The 20,831-nt window shown below is 35.9% G+C and overlaps 1 protein-coding gene across 5 annotated transcripts in view; it reads left to right on the forward strand.

The window, feature by feature from the left end:
- The window catches only part of LOC150086112 (rho family-interacting cell polarization regulator 2-like), a 324,874-nt gene that overhangs the window by 249,010 nt on the left and 55,033 nt on the right, over positions 1–20,831 (forward strand). For all 5 annotated transcript variants that reach the window (XM_090374381.1, XM_090374377.1, XM_090374378.1 and 2 more), the window contains one exon: positions 8,274–8,786. In XM_090374381.1, coding sequence (XP_090230507.1) covers positions 8,274–8,786 — 513 coding nt within the window. The remainder of the gene's footprint in view (positions 1–8,273; positions 8,787–20,831) is intronic.

Here is a 20,831-nt window from a genome sequence, read left to right on the forward strand (position 1 = left end):
TTCAAATGTTTTTCTTATCTAATAGGCCTTAAATGTTGTGATGGTCCCTTGATTCATGGGCTGCAACAAAGCTGTTATGTTTGGCGGCAAAAAAATGATTTTTACATTTTCACATAATGAACTGAGTGTAGCTGGATGACCTGGAGCATTATCCAAAATTAGTAGAACTTTAAATGCGATGTTACTTTCCTTGCAATATTTTTCAATGGCTGGATAAAAATAGCTTGAAAACCAGTCAGTGAATACAGCTTGGGTCACCCATGCTTTCTTATTTGATCGCCAAATAACTGAAAGTGATCTATAGTTGTAGCCTTTTAGAGCGTGAGGATTTGGAGACTGATAAACAAGCATCACTTTCAATTTAAAATCGTCTTGAGCATTGCCTCCCAATAAAAGTGTTAGGTGGTCTTTAGACACTTTAAATCCAGGTTGAGTTTTTTCATTCTTAGAAATGTAAGTTCTGGAAGGCATCCTTTTCCAGAATAAACTGGTTTCATGCACTTTAAATATTGGTTGATCAGTGTATCTACCATCTTCGATTATTTTTTTTAAAACATCAGGATATTTAGATGCCGCATTCTCATCTGCACAGGCCACCTCACCAGTAATTTTAATATTATGCAGCTGAACTCTATTTTTAAATTGATCAAACCAACCAGCATTCGCACTAAACATTTCTTCTACTTCATTATTTTTTTTCTTTCACTCTCTTAAACAAATTTAAATTTAAAGCTTTTGTCTGAATGGATGCTCTGCTAAGGGGAATGCTTTTTTGATTGCAATCTTCAATCCATACAGTTAAAAGACACTCCATTTCTATCATAATAATACTTCTATTCCTTGTAGATGCAAACCACAAAAAGCTGATGCAACTTTACATTTTTCTTTTATTTCCCCTGTGTATTTTATGATATTCCTTACTGTAGATTCAGGCATTCCGACATCTCGTCCTATTTTAGATTTGCTATGACCACGTTCATTTCATTCAATCACATAAATTTTTTGCTCTAATCTAATAATGAGCCTCTTCTTTTTTGTGCTTGTAGTGTTTTTATCTGAAGGACTCTTCCTTTTGTCCATTTTGTTAAAGGTACTTCTTAAAACGATTAAAGCAAATCACGAAAACTAACATATATTATGACAGGCAGTAGCACATGCACAAGCGAAGATAAACAAGTGCAGCAGCATCTAATGCGAGGCTAATCGTCTAATACGAGGCTAGCTGCGCTAGCCTTGCATTAACTGAATTTTGGTTCACATTAAACTCGACCTGGTATCATTATACAGTTCGCACTAAATCGAATATCGCATTATTTGAACTCTCAATCGCAACCTAGCTGTATACACAAAAATTCCATTAAATCAATTTTCAGTATTCAGTGTCCTGTTGAATAAACAGAAGAATTGTAATTTAAATCTAATCTGTAGGTGTTTGTGTTTTATTCTAAACTTAGTAGGATTTATTATAATGTTAGAGCTATCTGATTATTAATCCATTGTATGACTGTGTACTAGTGTGGTATATTTAAGTATAAGCAGGGGAAGCAGCCACTTGGGGCACTAGTATTCATTGAGCCCAAGAAAAGTGATGAATTACAAGTCGCTTACCCATTTTTCTTCACCCCACAAAAATTTCAGCTACTGTTAATTTCTTCTTGATAAAGAATTATAGCAAAAAAAAAAGTTTAATACTATAGAAAAGGAAAGTAAATAATTGAATCAAAAGAATGGATTTTCAGAAACACTTGACTAGGCAGGACCACATAGCCGACTCTTTATAGATCACCATGGTAGCACACAGAAAAAGAAAAAAAAAAAAATGCAATGCTCTTGCAGGCATCAGTAGAACTATGCTATTCCATTTCATAGTTTTTACTCTTAATTCTTAAACTGGTACATAAAACATTAATTGGTATTTATTTACTTGAATTTAAATTTTATTTTAAAATTAAATATGGGAGAGGTGTACTCCCCACCCTGACTTCCATGTTATTACTTGGAAAATGTGTTTCTTCAGGGATCTATTCTTCAAGTTGTAGTGGTGTGTTTTTAGTGGAAGATTTGAGTTTGGTATCCATCTAATGTTCTCTGGAGGTTCTGGACCATCAGAACTAATGTTTATTGACCGGAACTGTATGCTTAATTCCCTTGTACTATTAGGAACAAGGGAAACTCTTGTTACATGGGCTTTGCTGTGATAATTTTCAGCTGGAGCAAATCTAATTATCGTATGAAAATAGCTAAAATTAGTTATTTAAAAAAAATAGCTAAATAACTACTTTTGCTATGGCACTTTACACAGCTTTCTTCAAAATAACAACATTAATTTCCACAAAATGAATGTCAAAAATAAACTGTATTATTGTGTGTGCACACTGTTGATTTACAGTTCAGTAGTGTTTGAAAATATCTCTGGCAAACTATGTAGCACTCATTTTATATAGCAATTTTATCGTTTTGATAAAAGCAATTTATAGTTTTTAATGGCAAGTTAAAATTAATTTAAATTTTCAGATTAATATATAAAAATGTTATTAGATTAATTACTTTGGATTAATATATCTGAAGTTGTCCTCAGATTATTTTGAAAAACAATTAACTTACCCAAAAATATTTTGTAAATGCATTGTTATTATGCCTTAAACGTATGAATCCTAAGAACTGCTAATATAATCAAACAGGTTTCAGAGTATACAACTGTCTCCCAGTTTTAAACATGAAAGGAATATCTATTTTCGTTTGATGGTAGTGCTGGTGCTGTAAACATTTTGCTGAAGTTGGCTCTTTGTTCCTCCCTAGTCTGTGACAGAAAAAATTCTTCAATTTCAGAAGAAAGTGAAGAATTAATGAAAGGTTTTGAAGTTGTAGACTTCATATATGTATTTAGAAAATATAAATTACCTAATACTGTAATTAATTAATTTAAAAACTTCAATCGTTTTGTGTAAGTGGTTGTATAAATATTAATCATATTAAATTATAAAGGAAGCTTTCCAGAGTTTTCTTATGGACAGCGAATATAATTGTATTTTGCCAAGTGGATCCCCAAAAAAGTCATCATCGTGTTCATTTCTGCATGAAGCAAAAAGTATTCTGCTTAAGCCTAAAAAATACCATGTCTACTACTAAAGTATGCCACATTTAGTAAATTGAAACTAATGTACACCACATTTGGTAAATTGCAAAATTGTTTTACTTGTTTTTTATATATTCTGTTACGTGTTTGTAAATTGTAAGCTATTTTTATAAACCCTACTGCACTATGGCCTGTTTTAGTTGACTGTTTTTTGCATATCATGTTGCAAAGAAAGATGATATCCCACATTGAACTGAACAAAAAATTCAAGCAATGTTGCTGCAGTTTTGAAAGAGCAGTTGCAAATTAAATCTGAGTATTGAGCTTGAGGGCCATATTAGATGCTTTAGCACAATGGTTTTCAACCAGGGTGCTGCAACAACATTCCAGGGGTGCCACGTAAATTGGGTTTAAGTTACTTAAACTTATTTTTTTTTTTAAATTTATATATTTATTTCATTATAAAAAGGTGTATAGTATCTTTTTAATTTTGTGGTGATCTTTAATTGATGTTTATTTAGTACCTCTATATAAAGAATAAAATTATATACAGGGTGATTCACTACCAGTGCGACAAACTTGCAGGATATGTAGGGGGCACAAAGACGAATCGGAATCACATAGCATTGCAGGGTCCGAAATGCCTTCGTCATGCAGTAGAGGACGTTGAACGGGAGGTCGCGTGAACAGCGATCCTGCTGGAAGTCAGCATTTGCGAACCGTTTCTGTTGAAGAAACCAAGTAGCAAAAGTCCTCTGGAGTGGATAATCCGCAGGCTCCAATGATTGGACGCATTGCAGATGGTATGAACTCATTTGGTTTGTTGACAGTATCCTCCATACAGTGGATTGGGAAATACCCAATCATTGGCCTATCGCTCGAGTACTCGTACTCGGATTGCCTTCCACAAGATGTAGGACATTCTCCTCATTGTCTGGCGTCCTCGTCGTTCGCTGTCGATTCATGGTACCTCTCGTGAAACAACCAGTCTCATGTAACCTTCTGTGCACATGTGTGAAAATCGTATGATGAGGAACACGCCTGTGCGGGAAACGTTCCTGGTACAAGTGCAGAGCGGCGCGCCCGTTACAGTCCGCAGCTCCATACGCGAGGTGCATGTCGGCCAGTTCAACGTTTGAATACTCGTCCATCCTACTGCCTCGGGAACCGGTTCGCAAATGCTGACTTCCAGCGGGATCGCTGTTCATGCGACCTCCCATTTCAATATCCTCTGCCGCATGACAAAGGCATTTCAGACCCTGCAATGCTATGTGATTCCGATTCGTCTCTGTGCCCCCTACACCTCCTGCAAGTTTGTCGCACTGGTAGTGAATCACCCTATATATATATATATAAAATTTGTATTGTGAATTGTAATTTTGTTTATAGCTATATTATTGTAATAATTATTGTATAACATATTTTTTTAATATTTTATATATATATATACACACGCACAGAGAATCGGACCTAACAGGCAGAAAATTGAGCAGGGGTGCCATAAAATTACTTAAGGGTGCCGTTATTAAAAAAAAAGGTCAAACCACTGCTTTAGCATATAGAATGCAGAAATTTTCATATAACACAAAAACTGCATGTGGTATGCAGGGCTGAATGCCTGTGATTTATTGAGGATGTGGTGTATATAATTCTGCATAGAAAATTGCCATAAAATGTTTTTGTAATATAGGCACTCACCGACTTATATGATACTCGACTTACGGAAATTTGACTTTACGTAAGTTTTTGCTGGCCAGTGCAAACTTAAATATAATCGTGGAAACGTATTTTGAATCCGTAAAAATAAATGGAGGTATCGTGAAAATATCGTAATGTGAACCCAATAACATGTTTTATTTTGATAATTCATTCCAAGACCTGGGAAGTTGAAATTTTCGCTATATAACTAAGCTATTTATCTCTCTAAAAGGTCATTTTTATAATGGAAATTGCACTACACTTTCATCATTATCATAATTTTGGTTATAAGAATCAATTTTGAATACCTTAGTAATATTGTTCTAAAACACATTTCTGCAGATCACTACCATAAAGAAATTTGCATTTTCTGGTTTATTGAGCTTCTTTGTTAGTGCATCTAATTATAAACGGGTAGTAAACTCGATCTTATTGCATTTGCGATAATCCCGATAAGTAGAATTGTGTGGGTTTTTCCGTTATTATGGTGAAACGTGTTTCCCCTTCACTGAAATCATCAGTCATACAAGAAACATAAATAAATTTTCAGAATCTTCTCTTCATTCATATTTACTTGATATGATTGGTCCACTTGATATCGATAGTTTGACTGTTGATGATCCTGCTCAGATAGCAAACAAACTGAATGAGTATTTTGTATCTACATTCACACATGAGGAGTTATTAAGATTTGAAAATGGCAGAAGGTTATCAAATTGTAGCAGGGTGCTTATGATTTTGTAATAACTGAGAGCAAAGTGGAGGAGAAATTGTTGAAGTTAAACATAAGAAAGGCACCTGGGATAGATGGGATCTATCCAGTTATATTAAAGGAGGCGGCAAAGCAACTAAGCAAACCCTTAGCCATAATTATGAGAGCATCCTTCGACTCATCGGAGGTCCCCATGAACTGGAGATGTGTAAATGTATCCCCAATTCACAAAGGGAGATCGAAGGGTGACACGAGTAATTACAGACCAGTTAGTTTAATTTCTGTTTCGTGTAAAATAATGGAGTCACTGGTTAAAGGTGCATTGCAGGATCATCTAGACAAAACTGCAGCAATAATTCAAACACAGCATGAGTTTGTTAAGGGAAAGCCTTGTCTGACAAATTTGATTGGTTATTATGATGCGGTTACAAAGGAACTGGATGCAAAAAATAATTTTGATATCATATATTTGGATTTCAGGAAAGCTTTTGACACTGTTGCGCATGGAAGACTATTGTACAAATTGGAGCAGAATGGTATTAAGGGTAAGTTGCTACAATGGATAAAAGGATGGGTGAGTGGGAGAAGACAGAGGGTGATAATTAATGGGTGCTGCTCTTCGTGGACTAATGTTATTAGTGAAGTCCCACAGGGTTCGGTGTTGGGTCCTCTGTTGTTTTGTATATTTATCAATGATATTGATGAAGGTATATCAGGCTTAGTGTCGAAGTTTGCAGATGATACAAAGGTTGGCAGGGTTGTTAATCACAGTAATGGCAGTGTGCTACTGCAACAGGATCTAGAAAATTTGGGAAGATGGGCTGAGAAGTGGCAACTGAAGTTTAACCTGACAAATGCAAAGATCTGAATATGGGTAGAAGTAACCCCAGAGAAACGTACCAACTGTGTGGTACTACACTTAAGGTGATGATAGAAAATGAAAAAGACCTGGGAGTAATTGTACAGTCAGATATGCAGTTTCTTGAGCAATGCAGACAGGCTGCCAGTGCAGGTCATGGAGTTTTGTCAATGATATATAGCAATTGTTGCTAGCAGGGAAAAGGAGGTGATTGTCCTTCTGTATAAGGCAATGGTCAGGCCACGCCTTGAGTACTGTGTACAGGTATGGAGGCCTCATTTTAGGAAGGATGTAGATTTGCTTGAGCATGTACAGAGAAGGGCAACAAGATTGGTGAGGGGAATGAAGGGATCATCTTACCAAGAGAGGCTTAAGTTCTACAAATTGCAGTGGCTGGAGACTAGGCACCTGCGTGGTGATCTGATTGAGGTGTATAAGGCCTTGAATGGGTTGAGCACGCTGAATTCTGATGGGATCCTTCCACTTGTTCAGAGCACGAACCTAAGGGGGTATAAATTCAAATTAAGAAAAAGACAGATGTAGAATAGATGTTTGGAAATTTGTCTTTAGCCAGCAGGTGGTTAATTGCTGGAACAAACTTCCATCTGTCATTGTGGAAGTTGATAGGTTAAATAAATTTAAGGAAGAACTGGACAGGCATTTGGAGGGAATGATGTTTTTTTTTTTTTTTTTTTTTTTTGGGCTGATGCTGCATAAGCTCATACAATTGCTTTCTTGCATCACATGCCACCACTACTACTTATTACAATGATGAAGGGAAAGTTAGAAACAGAAAGTGCATGTGGTAGCAGTGCTAGGAAATGGAATAAAATTGATTTAGAAATGAATATGAAGATGATTAACAAATATGAAGCAGGACAAAGTTTGTCATCTTTTGCATGGGAATTAGGTCTTGCTGCTTCAACAGTGAATACTATTTTAAAGGATAGTGAGCATGTTAAAGGATGAATGTATTTAAGCAGAGGCAGAGTGGGGCAAAAATTCCTACTGGGGAAAACAAAAGGAATGTGTCAGAGGTCAGTGTGTATTACTGAAAATCTCACGGGCCTCCATTGTCCTCTGGCCCAATGGGGTTTCCCCAGTAAGTCTTATGGCCAGTCCACCCCAACAGTGATTACAAAACGGCATTCAGGTGCTATATCGAAGATGGAAAAGCTATTAATAATATGGATGGAAAATCAGACTCAGAAGCAAGTGCCCCTGAATCTAATGGCCATTCAAGCAAGAAGTATTTATGAAGATAACGATAAGTACGGCAAACCCCAAGCCAAATTCGTGGCAAGCAATGGGTGATTTAATAGGTTCAAGCATCACACTGGTTTCCACAACATTAAAGTATGCTGTGAAGTCGCCAGTGACAATTCTGCAACTGCTGAAAAATTTTGTGATGTTTCGGGAAAAACCCGTTCTAAATCTCCACACCCCTTAATTTCTGCAGCGGCATATTTTTCAGCTGGAGAGTTATTCTGGCAACAATGCTTGAAAGGTAAAACTTCCTGACGTTATGCCTGTCTCCTCTCTCTTTTTGTAATTTTATAATATTTGTAGTACACTTCTGTAATTTTTCCTGTGCATGAGATAAAAAAAAATTGAATAATTCTATTTACACGTTTGTCAAACATTTCTTTTTTGCTTCAATCAAATTTAGCGTGCATAGTTAAGAGTGCAGAATTTCCCTAAATGCTTGTTTAGGGAAATTCCGACTTGCATAAAATTTGACTTGCATAACGTTCTGCGGAACGCAACCCTTACATTAGTCGGGGAGTGGTTGTATAATATTTTATGGTAATACAATAATAATTTTATATTATTTACATTATAATTTTATATTATAATTAAAATACTAGTAATATTGCACTTTTAAATATAAAGAAAAATTTTATTCAATGAAGCTCTTTTATTTGCAGAGTCATCATCCAAATTGGCATGGTTTGAATTCACCTGATATGGAATATAGTCATGGTCTTAGTAGTGGTAGTAGTAGTGCCAGCACATCAGCACAAAGTTCTGCAGTAGCCAGTCCAGATGCAGAAGCTATGTTGCTAGCATGTAGCGAAGGACAAACAGTAACTGTAGAAAAATGTGAAGGAAATGTGCTTTCTGCCGTTCATTCAGCAGTACCCACACACGCATCATTAGTGTCAGCTGCAGTTCATTCTAGTCAGAATGCAGAAGAGGAAGGTCCTAGTCTTCAGCAAATTGAAACTAATTATACCCAAAGATGGTCTGGAATTCGAAGTGGTGAAAGCTCAGAATGTTGTAGCATGGACTTGGGTAGTTCTCAAGGATCTAATGCTGAGAGTAACAATCTTCAGGAGGTTATACATAATTTGATGTCTTCTCTTGAAGATATACAAGGACAATATCCTGAACTGGAAACTTTACAGCAACATTCCCAGGAACTCGAAAGTTTACTAACAGTAAGAATTTTCTTTATTCTCAGTATTGGATATTATTACTTGTAGTAGTTTGTATTTTAAAAATTTAAGATCGTGCTCAACCATCAGTCTTTGTGTTGAGAAAAGTACATTATATACTAAGAAATCCATGTTAAAAATGTTTAATTCGTTTTTGTGCAGTTGTTCCCCTCAATTTTGATGAATTTGAAGTACTGATTAAGTCATCAAATGCATGCAGACATTGTGGAAATAGCAAAAACATGGGATATTTCAGACATAAGTGATGGTAAATTTGAATATGGAGAATACAGTGTGTACAGACAGGACAGAAGAGGTGGAAAGGTTATGCTCTTAGTTAAAAAGCATATTAAATCTAAGGCAGTGCATCCAGTTGACATGGATGAAGAGTGCAATGTTGAGTCAGTTTGGTGTGATATAAGCACTGGAAAAACAAAATTGAAAGTAGGAGTGTGTTATAGGCCTAATGAATGTGATGAGTATGCCAAACAGCTGTACAGAGAAATAGAGTGGGCCAGCAAATCGGAATATCTCATAATGGGAGGATTTTAACTTTCCAGATGTTGACTGGAATTTGTGAGTTGGCACTCATGCTAGTAAGACATGTGGATTTCTTAGATGACTGTTTTCTATAGCAGCATGTTAGAGAGGTAACAAGAGGAAGTAATACTCTAGATCTGGTTATCAGCAGTGATTCTTCATGTATTAAAAATCTGCCAGGAAAAGAACCTCTGGGTGGCAGCGATCACAATGTACTAATGCGGAATTTAATTAAAAACATTAACTACTGTAAAGGATATAGGGAAAGGCTTTAGCTTTCATGAAGGTGACTGCAGTGGTCTCAGACAGTTTTTTTTAATTCTGTGCAGTAGGACCAACTAATGATGTTACCAACATCAAATTATAAATGGGAAAGTAATCAAAGAAGCTACTAGTCTTTTCATACCAATGAAGAAATATTATTCAAGGCTTAGACCTAAATGCATGTCAGATGAACTATTGAGACATCTGGCAGAGAAGAAAAGCGCATGTGATTTATATAAATTATCAGGTGTTACAAAAGCCTATGGTAGATATAAATTAGTCCGAATAAAGTCACAAAGGAGGTTAGACAAGCTAAGGCAAATTATGAGAAGTCTCTAGCAAAGAATGCAAAGAAAAACAGTGAAGATGTCTATGCTTTTATTAACAGTAGAAAGAAGAGGTTGAATCACATTGGGCTACTTGATGTTTATGGATTAACTGTTGATGACCCTGCTCAGGTTTCAGACAAATTGAATAGGTATTTTGTATCTACATTCACATATGAGGAATTGTTTATGGAGAGAGTTTCCAGAAGTTTATCACACTCTAACAGGGAGCTAAATGACTTTGTGATAACTGAAAGAAAAGTGGAGGTGAAATTGTTGAACATGGACATAAAAAATGCACCTGGAGTGGATGTAATCTATCCAATTATATTAAGGGAGGCAGCAAAGGAGGTAAGCAAACCCTTAACCATAATTATAAGATCATCCTTGGATTAAGGGGAGATTCCTGTGGACTGGAGATGTGCAAATGCATCCCCAATTCATAAAGGGCAAAAGGCTGCATGAGTAATTACAGACCTGTTAGCTTAATGTCTGTTCCAGGAAAAATAATGGAATCACTGGTTAAACAAGTAATGCAGGACCATCCAGACAGGCATGTAATTATACTGCAGTCATAGCATGGATTTGTTATGGTGCAGTCTTGTCTAACCAATCTGATAGGTTACTGTGATACAGTGACCGAGGAACCGGATGAAAAAAATAGTTTTGACATTATGTACTTAGATTTCAGGAAGGTTTTATACCCTTTCTGAAATCCAAGTATATGATGTTTTTGATGTATTTCATTTCAAGTTTCAAAATCAAAAAGTCTTCCTGAAAAAACATTAGTGGAGTTTCCCAGGATTCAGTGGTTGGCCCGTTGTGTTCCCCCCCCCCCCAAATATTTTTCAGTGATACTGATGAAGGTATATCAGGCTTAATGTTTAAGTTTTGCAGATTGTACAAAGGTTCGCAGGGTCGTTAAGGATATGGTTAGGTAGCATCTTGCGTATTATATATATATATTAGATAGTATGAACCAGAGCTATTAATGCTCAATATGTTCTATGTTGATATCAATATTTGTAAAATAATTAGAGAAGTTTACCTCAATATAGTATGTAGAACACTTTCGTATGATACTCTCCAGAAATTAAAACAAAAAAATTGAAAAACTTACATTCGAGTAACAAATAGTTTTAAAAATTAAAAATCAATTTAATGAAAAAAATTACAAAACAATTTTCCTTCTTGAAACTGACAACGCTTTTCGACCATATGTCGTGATCACAGGAATGAAAATTATCATTCTCATTTTCATTCCTGTGATCAAGACATACGGTCGAAAAAAGCGTTGTCAGCTTCAGGAAGAAAAATTATTTTGCAATTTTTTTCATTAAATTCTTTTAATTAATTTTCTTATTTTTAATTGCATTAAATTGAGTTTTAATTGTTTAAACTATTTGTTGCTTGAATGTAAGTTTTTCGATTTTTTTTGTTTTAATTTCTGGAGAGTATCATACGGAAGTGTTCTACGTATATTGAGGTAAACTTCTCTTATCATTTTACAAATATATATATATATATATATATTAAATTTAATTTTAAAATAAAAGTTTCAGTGAATGAAAAATTAATAAGTCTGGTATGACAGATGCGCCTAAAAGTGCCAAGCAACATTAACGGATGCAAAAGTATATATAAGTATGTATGAATATATATTAGATAAAGTATGCATAGATGGAGGTGAAAATTACACAAAGTGCCAGTGACTAGAAGGGTAAGGATAGTAGAAAAAGAAGTATAGTAGATATGTAAAAGGTGAAAGAATGTTAATATCCTAAAGGTTATGATGAATTAAGAAAATTATGGGCTGAATTACAAAGCCAATAGGAGTTGAGTGAACTGTAAAGTAAAATTATTAATAATACGGTACAATACAAGTAAAATAAAATAAAAAGTGGTAAAGCTGTTGTCAGATATGGGGGATACATATTTAGATAAAAATCGATTACAGGTAAGGCAAATATACAGAATCTGATGTTAGCTGAAGCAAATATTGATACATGGTCAGGTATTTCATCATGTATCAGGAACTGCATTTCTATACTTGTCCATAGTAGTAGAAGAAAGGTGATACATACTTATATATATATATATATATATATATATATATATATATACACAGGTCTTGATGCCTCATTTTAGGAAGGATGTAGATCTACTGGAACAGGTGCAGAGAAGAGCAACCAGACTGATGAAGGGAACAAAAAGGTGCTCTTATCTAGAATGACCTTCAGTTTTGCAAATTGCAGCATCTCGAAACTAGGCCATCTGATTGAGGTTTTTAAAGCCTTGAATAAGTAAGCTGAATGTTAATGACATTCTTCCACTTTCTGAGAGCATAAGAGGACATAAATTCAAGTTGAGGAAGGATGGTTGCAGGATAGATCTGCGGAAGTTTCCCTTCAGCTAGCGGGTGGTTGATTGCTGGAACAGGCTTCCATCTGTTGTTGTGGAATGGATGGGTTCAATAAATTTAAGGAAGAACTAAACAAATGCTTGGAAGGTATGGATAAGAACTGTGTAGGGTTTTTTTTTTTTTTTTTTTTTTTTTGGCTAATAATAATAACTTAAATTGTATACAATAGTGATTCCTTACACAGAAAGCCAGAGGAATCTTACAATACGTTGTTTATACAAGTGATTTTTTTATTAGAAAAAATAAAATAATAATAAATAAATAAAAAAACAAAAATAATAATCAATGTAAAAATGAAATAGTAATTAAAACAAAAATGGCTACAAGTTGAGCAGAACGTGAAATGACATTGGCTGAGACCAGCACTTACATAACTGTATTCCAGTTCTGCATTCCCTATATCTGTGTGACACCACATCACTGCTATCCCAACAATATCTGCCTTTGATGTCTTGACCAACACTTCAAATTCATCAAATTTATTTACTCTACTTCTAGCATTGGTATACATGTACCTATTCTTATTATTAGTTACCCTAACCCATCCCATATACCCACCTGTTTCACGATGACTGCCATCAGTCCCTGAAACCCCCCAACACCCCTTGCTCACACCGGTGCTTATTCTAATAGAAGTAGTGCAAGAATCACCTTCACCTCTGCCTGCAGCTACTTTTAACCTTTTAGTCTGTAAATCTCCCCAAGCTAGCAGTTTTTCGACCCACTTAACACCGCCTCGATAGCATCAGCAAATATTCTTGCACTCTTTCTATTTAAGTGTATCCCATCCCTGTAGAAGCAGTCTTTTCTGTTAACAAGCACAGACCGGGCTGAAAAAAATTTTACCCCTTGAGCCTTGCACATTTCCTCCAGGGCCGAATTGATTGACAAGGCTCTCATCATGTACTCCCTCCTATCTTGTCTGGGCAGAATTGCAGACACTTTCAAATTTAACCCTAAATCATGACTTTTTTGCAATATTGATGTGTATTTGTTAAGTAAATCTTCAGATCTTCTACTCTTAATGTCATTGGTGCCAATGTGTACAACAATATCACCCTTTGTGCCCTTAAAAGATGATATATGCTTTACAACGTCATCAACTTTTGTCCCTGGCAGACATACCCTGGTCCTATTCCATCTATCCTTTTTACACAATATATTCCCTGTCTCCCTGACAATAGAGCCACCGACGATAATTAACTCCTGTGGGACCAGTGCATTCTGCCTTGGAGGTTGCAGCTGTGGTGCGTGATGCCCAGAAGTGAGCTCTGGCATTGAGTTGTGCAGCTGAGAGCTTGACGGGCCCCTCATATTAATTTCTTCAAGGGCATCTACCCTACACCTCAAGCTCTCATAGAAGCCCATCAGAACGCTGAGCTGACACCTAATTTCTAGACACTCTGCACCTGGGGCACACACACACACACACACACACACACACACACACACACACACACACACACACACACACACACACACACACACACACATCCTCCTTGGCTAGATAATGTTCCGTTCCATAGAGTTCGGCAAATATTTCACAAGTTGCAAATTTTTTTAGACTGTGATGTGTTGGAGAATTGCCCCCACTCAGTTCTCCCCCAAGTCACAACACTCCTGCCACTTTGTGCCCGTTGCTTTTCTGCTCTAGTCTGGGGCATGATATTTTAAATTAATAAGATCAATAAATTTAAATAATTAATTGTCAGTACTACTATCAACCGGTGAAATACCACCACTTTGCTTATTGGAGGCTTGAAGTGGTGAAACCCATGTTTAGTCTCTAGAGCAAAGTTTCCAGCATCTCTTCCCCCCCCCCCATACTTCTCCTTCAATCCGTGCACGGTACTAAGTACTATAGGTTTTGATACCTTTCGTGTTTGGGGTATTCATAAAAAAAAAAAAAAAAAAAACTACACTATCTAATAGAATACTAAATGCAGGGATGCGAATTACGCTATATAATTTTACGTTAGAGCTACCTAGTTACCACAATTAAAAATTTTAATTCCCTACCAATCTATACAAAAACAATGGCTGCAAGATTCGAACGAAACAACGGTTTTACGTATATTAAGTAGTAATCTACAAAAACTTATCTAAATTAAAAATAAAAATAACCAGCATATCTAGAACTATATAGCTACTTATAAAGTTCAATATAAAATAACAATTAGGTAAATAAAATGGCAAACACTTATTAATGCTACAACAGGTTGGCATCAAGGATTACTCCTAGGAAAGCGCCTCCGTAGCCAGGTGGGAAGGAGCAGCAGTGCGTAGCACACGCTTCTTGATTAGACCGGGGTTCGAGCCCGTCACCACCAAATACGGAGGATGCGGAAAGGTTAGGGAATGACCACCGCATATCCTGGAGCAATATGGCCTTAGTTGCTAATGCTCCTAAAAACCAAACAACAACAACAACAACTCCTAGGAATTTGACTCTTTCTGTGGGAGTCAAAACATTTCCTGCCAATTCCGGACATAGAGAAGATGCAGTATCAGCAGAAGTCATCCGACTTGGTGTAAAGATGAGAAAGTTTGACTTCTCTGGATTAACTGACAGGCCAAAAAATTTGGCATACTTACAGAATGTATTTGGGTAGTCGTTCACAGATACAGAGGAGGTTTGTCTTTCTTGTGAGTCACTAACACGATGTTTGAATGGCAAGTAGCATACAATATAATCAGCATACAATAGGAATGCTGGAATTTGATCCATTAGTGGAAAGAATGTTGCTGTAAATAACAGGGCTGAGAGAGAACTACTTTGTGGAATCCCTACCTCGACACTTTTATAGACTGTAATGCCATTGCCTGTGAAGTGAAGCATTCTCCTGTATAGCAGATTATTGAGGATCTCGAGCATATTTCCGGATATCCCGTAGAATCTCTCAAGTAAGGCAAGAAGGGGTGTTATTTGGACTGAGTCGAAAACAGATTTCATGTCCAGAAAAATGGTGTGAAGATCTTCATTGTCATTCCAGGCATGAAGTATTTTCTGTGATAAAGACTGTAGGCAGGTTACAGTAGACCTATTAGGTATGGCATAATGGGTATGTTTGAGCTTATGCTTAAAGATTGCAAATGCTACATCATTATAGATGCATCTTGAGGCAATTGATATTGGTCTGAAGTCAGTCGGTGTTTTCGCATGTGGCTTCTTTGGAACTTCCATGACTCTGTATGACAACCAGCTTGAAGGCACCTGTGCATATTTGAGTACTTTGTTGTAGAGATGAGTGAGCTCTTTGCTGATGAAATAAGAAACAATTTTTAGATTAAAAAGAGGTATTGCGGCAATTCCTGTGGTGGACTTGTCAGGTAGTAAATTTATTATTTTTATTAGCTGTTCGGAAATTTCTGTATTACTAGTAGGTGAAGAAACGTTAAGCACTTCATTCCAAGGATATGCTTTGGAGACATGGTGATCTCACTTAAAATGCAGCACATGCTCACACCATTCCTGGACATCTAAAGACACAGGGATGCAAGTATGACTTGTGGACCACACACATTTTCCTCTGGATATCCAGCCGTTCATGAAATTGTCAATAGCTGATTATTTACTCTTCTGGAAATCCATCCTTGCTTTGGTAAATTTGGCATATGAGTCTTCTGAAGGCGACTTCTTGTAGGAGGCATGGGCTGCCTGTTTTTCCCTAAAGGCCTTAGTCAGGAGGTCATTCCACCATGGCTTTGAGTGGGGACTAAGGATGCAAGTTTTGGACAGTGCAGACCTCGCAATGAATTCCCTCCATCTCGAAAGCCAGTAGGCAGCCTCATTGATGTTGTAAGCTCAACCAATATGTTCCACAGGTAAAGTTGGTAAAGGGTAGTGACTTTTCCAGTGTTGATGTATTTTGGATTGTATGTTCTCCTGATAGTGTTTGGAATTTGTACTTGCGTACATTCATCCTTAGGTGCCTGCAGCGATGTCATAGCAGCGATTGGATCGTGATTGGATGGGAGGAAGTTCTCACTTGTGGTCAGGGTTTCCTTTACTGAACAGTTTGTGATGTGCTGCAGGGTGGCATCGTCATGTGAGGGAGGAACATGAATAAGACCAATGCCCATTTCCGAAATGTTCAGTGTATCTAGGAGCTTCTTTGTGGCTGGCAGTGGAAGGTTAAAGTCTCCGAGGATGATGAGCTTTTGCTGATGATTGATTGTGGATGATGACAGCCATGCTGTCAGATTAAGGATCCTCAAGAAACCGGTGGAGGGAAATAAACGGCACACACACAGAGATCGACAAACCAGCAATTCTGTAGATTCCAAGAACTGCTTCTATGTCACCTCCTGGATAAGTGGAGGTGACATAGAAGCAGTGGAGGATAAGTGGAGGTGACAAAGGGAGTGAACTCCTTTGACAGATTGCTACACCGCCACCTCGTCTCCCAATTCTATTAGCAGCCAGCGTGGGATAGCCAAAATTTGAGGTGAAGGTAGCAATTTCCATTTCATCTCTGAGCCAGGTTTCAATCAGAATGATGAAGTCGTACTCTGCACAGGAAAGCAAATCAAGTAGGCCATCTAGTTTGTTTTTGACACTCCTGATGTCTAGGAAACATCAGATATTTACCTCGATAGAAGGCTGTTATAATGCTGTAAGCTTGCTTTCTTGTATCATTTGCCATTACTCTACTATTTATTAGTACAGTAATATGCTAATCCAGTTGTTAAAGGAGACTACATTTTTCTGGATCATCTATGTGATCCAATAATCATCAGACAAAAGTCAATTTGGTTGTAAACAAAAATTTTAAATTAATTATATCATACAATAAAGAAAATATATTACATCGTAGTTTTGATGCATTTCAATATTGGTTTGGAAAATTACTGTACTAGATGGGGGATGCCATACTACATTTGACAACTATACAGAACTAAACTAAAACATTTTCTGATGTGGATTTGAAATAGAAACAGTTTAAAAAAAAAAAAAACTTATTTTTAAAGAACAGTATATGTAAAATAACATTATATTCATCAGAGAATGTGGAGACGAGCTATATACTAGATACAGCCATCCACTGTCAGAAATGAAATGAGAAGACACTGCCAAGCCTTATCTGGTTTCAAGATTAAGATTGACATCACATTACAGAATATGGTGTCCTTAAGTATTAACAAATTAGTTGAGAAACTAAATTCAGTCAAAATTATAAAATACATATTATAAATTAACTATCAAACCTTGTTGAGAAGAAGAAATAATGTGTAATTTAACATGTATTATTATGATTAAATTAATGTTTAATATTCAAGGTGAAGAATCTCCCTTCCTAAATTTTTCTCTTCTCTAACCTAATATGGTAAAGGCGTTATGGGGTGACCCGCCACTTTGACTTCCCTGTTATTACTCAGAAGATGTATGCTTCTTCAAGAATCTGTTCTGCAAGTTGTAATGATGAGGGTTTTGTTTAGGATATTAGTTTCAACAGCTATCTATTGTTCTCTGGAGATTCTGAACCATCAGGACTAAAGTCCATGCTTGCTGACTGAAACTGTATCTTCGGTTGGTATTATTAGGAACAAAATAAACTCTTTTGTTACATTGGCTCTGCTGTGATAATTTTCATTTGGATCAAATTTGACTGAAACCTATCATAGTAGAAGGTACCACTTAGGCCAGAAAATTTCCGAGTGAACCTCCAAGTTGAACCTCTTCGTTACTTTCTCCAATCCTCTTTCTATTACAAATTCTCAAGATGTCCTATCTCTTTTGATTCAATGATTCCTTTTACACTACACCTCTGAAAGATGTCAAAAACACTTTAAAAGAAATGAATCTCCTCCGACACACCCAAATATACATCACAGCCATTCTCATGCAAGACTTCATAGATTTCATTGACTTTTGAGATGTTTTATTTTAATTTTAACCCTTGGGCAGTCAGTCATCCAAAGGATTTTTATGCTAGGACATGCATATGGAGCTTAATTTTTTATTAATAATAACGCAAATAGTTATTATTTTTTTAAAATTGGATTTATTCAATTTTGTTTGTTTTGATTTGATACTGGTTTTTTTGGAAGTTTATAATGCAGCTTATGATAAAAAAAAAAAATTCCTTAATATTTTATTATTAAGTCAAATACATATAAAAAAAGGATTTTGTAACAGTACAAATTAAAAAAAAAAGAAAGAAACAATCCATTTTGAGTCACATATGCTTTTTCTTTTGTATGCAAGGTAAGATTTTGAAGATTTCAATTTGACATCGGTTTTTGAATGTTTGTAACACAGATTTCATATATACATCCAGGAAAGGTATTTCAGTGATATTGTTTACTAAAAAGTTCTGTGTGAGTACCCTGAACTTTTTTTTTTTTTTAATCCTCTGTGCAATGTGATATTCTGTTTGACACCAGTGTTTGCTTGTAATGTTGCTATTGATAGATGAATTTCCTTGATATTTTGTTAGTAGGTGCAGTACATACATACCAAAGAAAAAATATATAATAATTTTGTTTTAAAGAAAAAAATTGTTGTAAGGAGTGCAGACTTCATTTTTTTTTCTCTGTGTACAAAGAAATAGTTGTAATCTATTTCTTTTCTATTACCACTGTAAACAAGTGGGAGCATGGCTATCATGTGTTTGCTTGCTGTACTACATACATTTAAATAATCCAGTAAATTAAACTGCCATTGTGGGTTTATTGACACACTGGCAATTATGGCCATAATTTACTGAACAAATGAGACAGCTCACTTTCCAAAGTGAGCCTTAGCAAGGGAAATTCCCACTTGCTTACATCAGAAATAAACTAAAAAGGCTTATTACATCTCATGCTTGATTCTGTATTTTTCCTGTTTACTCAATAACTAACAGCTTTCTGGAATTTTCAGTGGGGAAATCAAATTTCCCCGCTGAATTAGCAGGCATGGTGGAATAAGTCTGTGTGTGATTACAGATTATGTTGAAGAATATTAACAGTGTAAACATTTTAATTGAATAAATTTAACTTTTGCAACCTTCACTAAACTTTTTAGCTTATAAATTTATTTGTGATTCAGTATGGCCCTCAGAAACTGCATCAGATTAGTCATGAAAGTTTGTCTACATGTGTTTCAATAGCAAATAGCCTGTCTGTTGACATAGGTTTCAGTAATAAACAAAAAGGAAAGAAGCTGATGGTGAAACATAATTTCAAGTTTTGAGCCAGACTGTTTTGTGCAGATTCCTTTTAAGGTTTGAAAACATTTGAAATTTCTTATTTTAACATTCTACGTGACCGGATTTTAGTATTAGTATTTGTAATGGTTGCATGGTGCAAGAAAGTCTATGGCCTATGCTGCACCAGCCAAAAAAAAAACCTGAATAAAACAATGATAAAAAAAAATAATAATAATAACAATTAATAAAAGAAAAGGTAATATTAATCCTATCATCCTATGCGCTTCCCTCACCCAAAGGTACTATCCAGATGACCTTTGAATTTCCCCAAACTGTCAGCCTCTACCACCCATGTAGGCAACTTATTCCAGAAATTTACAACTCGCTGGCTAAAATAAATCTTCCTGCAGTCCAATCTAAACATTTCCACCCCGTAACTTGAATTTATGTCCCCTAGTTCTAGCATCATTTATAATCTTGAAAATTTTGTCCTCATTCATTTTACTGATGCCTCTCAGAGCCTTAAACACCTCAATCAAATCTCCTCTAAGGTGTCTAGTTTCCAAACTCTACAACTCACATATTCAAAGTCTTTCTTCATAAGGACGTCCTTTTGCCGATCTCACCAGGCGAGTTACCTGTCTTTGTGCACCCTTTTAAGAAGCTCGATGTCTTTCTTTAGGTGCCGTCTCCATACTTGAACACAGTATTCCAAGTGTGGTCTAACAAAAGCCTTATATAATGGGATTATCACGTCCCTATCTCTACTTGCAAAAGTTCGATAGATCATTGCTAGGACACCATGGGCCTTCCTTGCAACCTGTTTACAATGCTCAGGGAATTTCATGACCTGACCGTATCGTAACACCCAAGTCCCTTTCCTCCAGTACTGGGTTTAGTTGAACTCCACCAAGTGAATAAACTTTTTTTTGGGATTACTGTTTCCCAGGTGCACACTGGGAAACAGTAATCTTACACTTTGTTGGATTAAAACATATAAAGATAAACCTATCTAAAAATACCTAATGGATTTTTCATAAGAAATATGGTGATGTTAATTAATATTGAACTTACGTATGAGATTGGCAGTTTCAAACATGGCTGCTTCAGTAATATCTGTAGAAGGCTGATAAAATATCTTTCCTGAATTTTATCTGTAAGTTGGATGTTGTTTGACACAACTTTGAGATTGAATATTGTTAGAATATTTCTGCATCTTCTTGCAACAGTAACACCTCGCAAGTACAACTTTAACAAGATTAAGGTTATAAAAATTGCATACACCTAAGAGCATATCCCGAACTTAGTCATTTCCATTGAAAGATTTTACACGATAGTTAAACTAGGTTGACACTATTGAATA

This window comes from Mastigoproctus giganteus, chromosome 5 (assembly GCF_048544385.1).
Source record: "Mastigoproctus giganteus isolate SK-2022 chromosome 5, ASM4854438v1, whole genome shotgun sequence".
NCBI lineage: Eukaryota > Metazoa > Arthropoda > Arachnida > Uropygi > Thelyphonidae > Mastigoproctus > Mastigoproctus giganteus.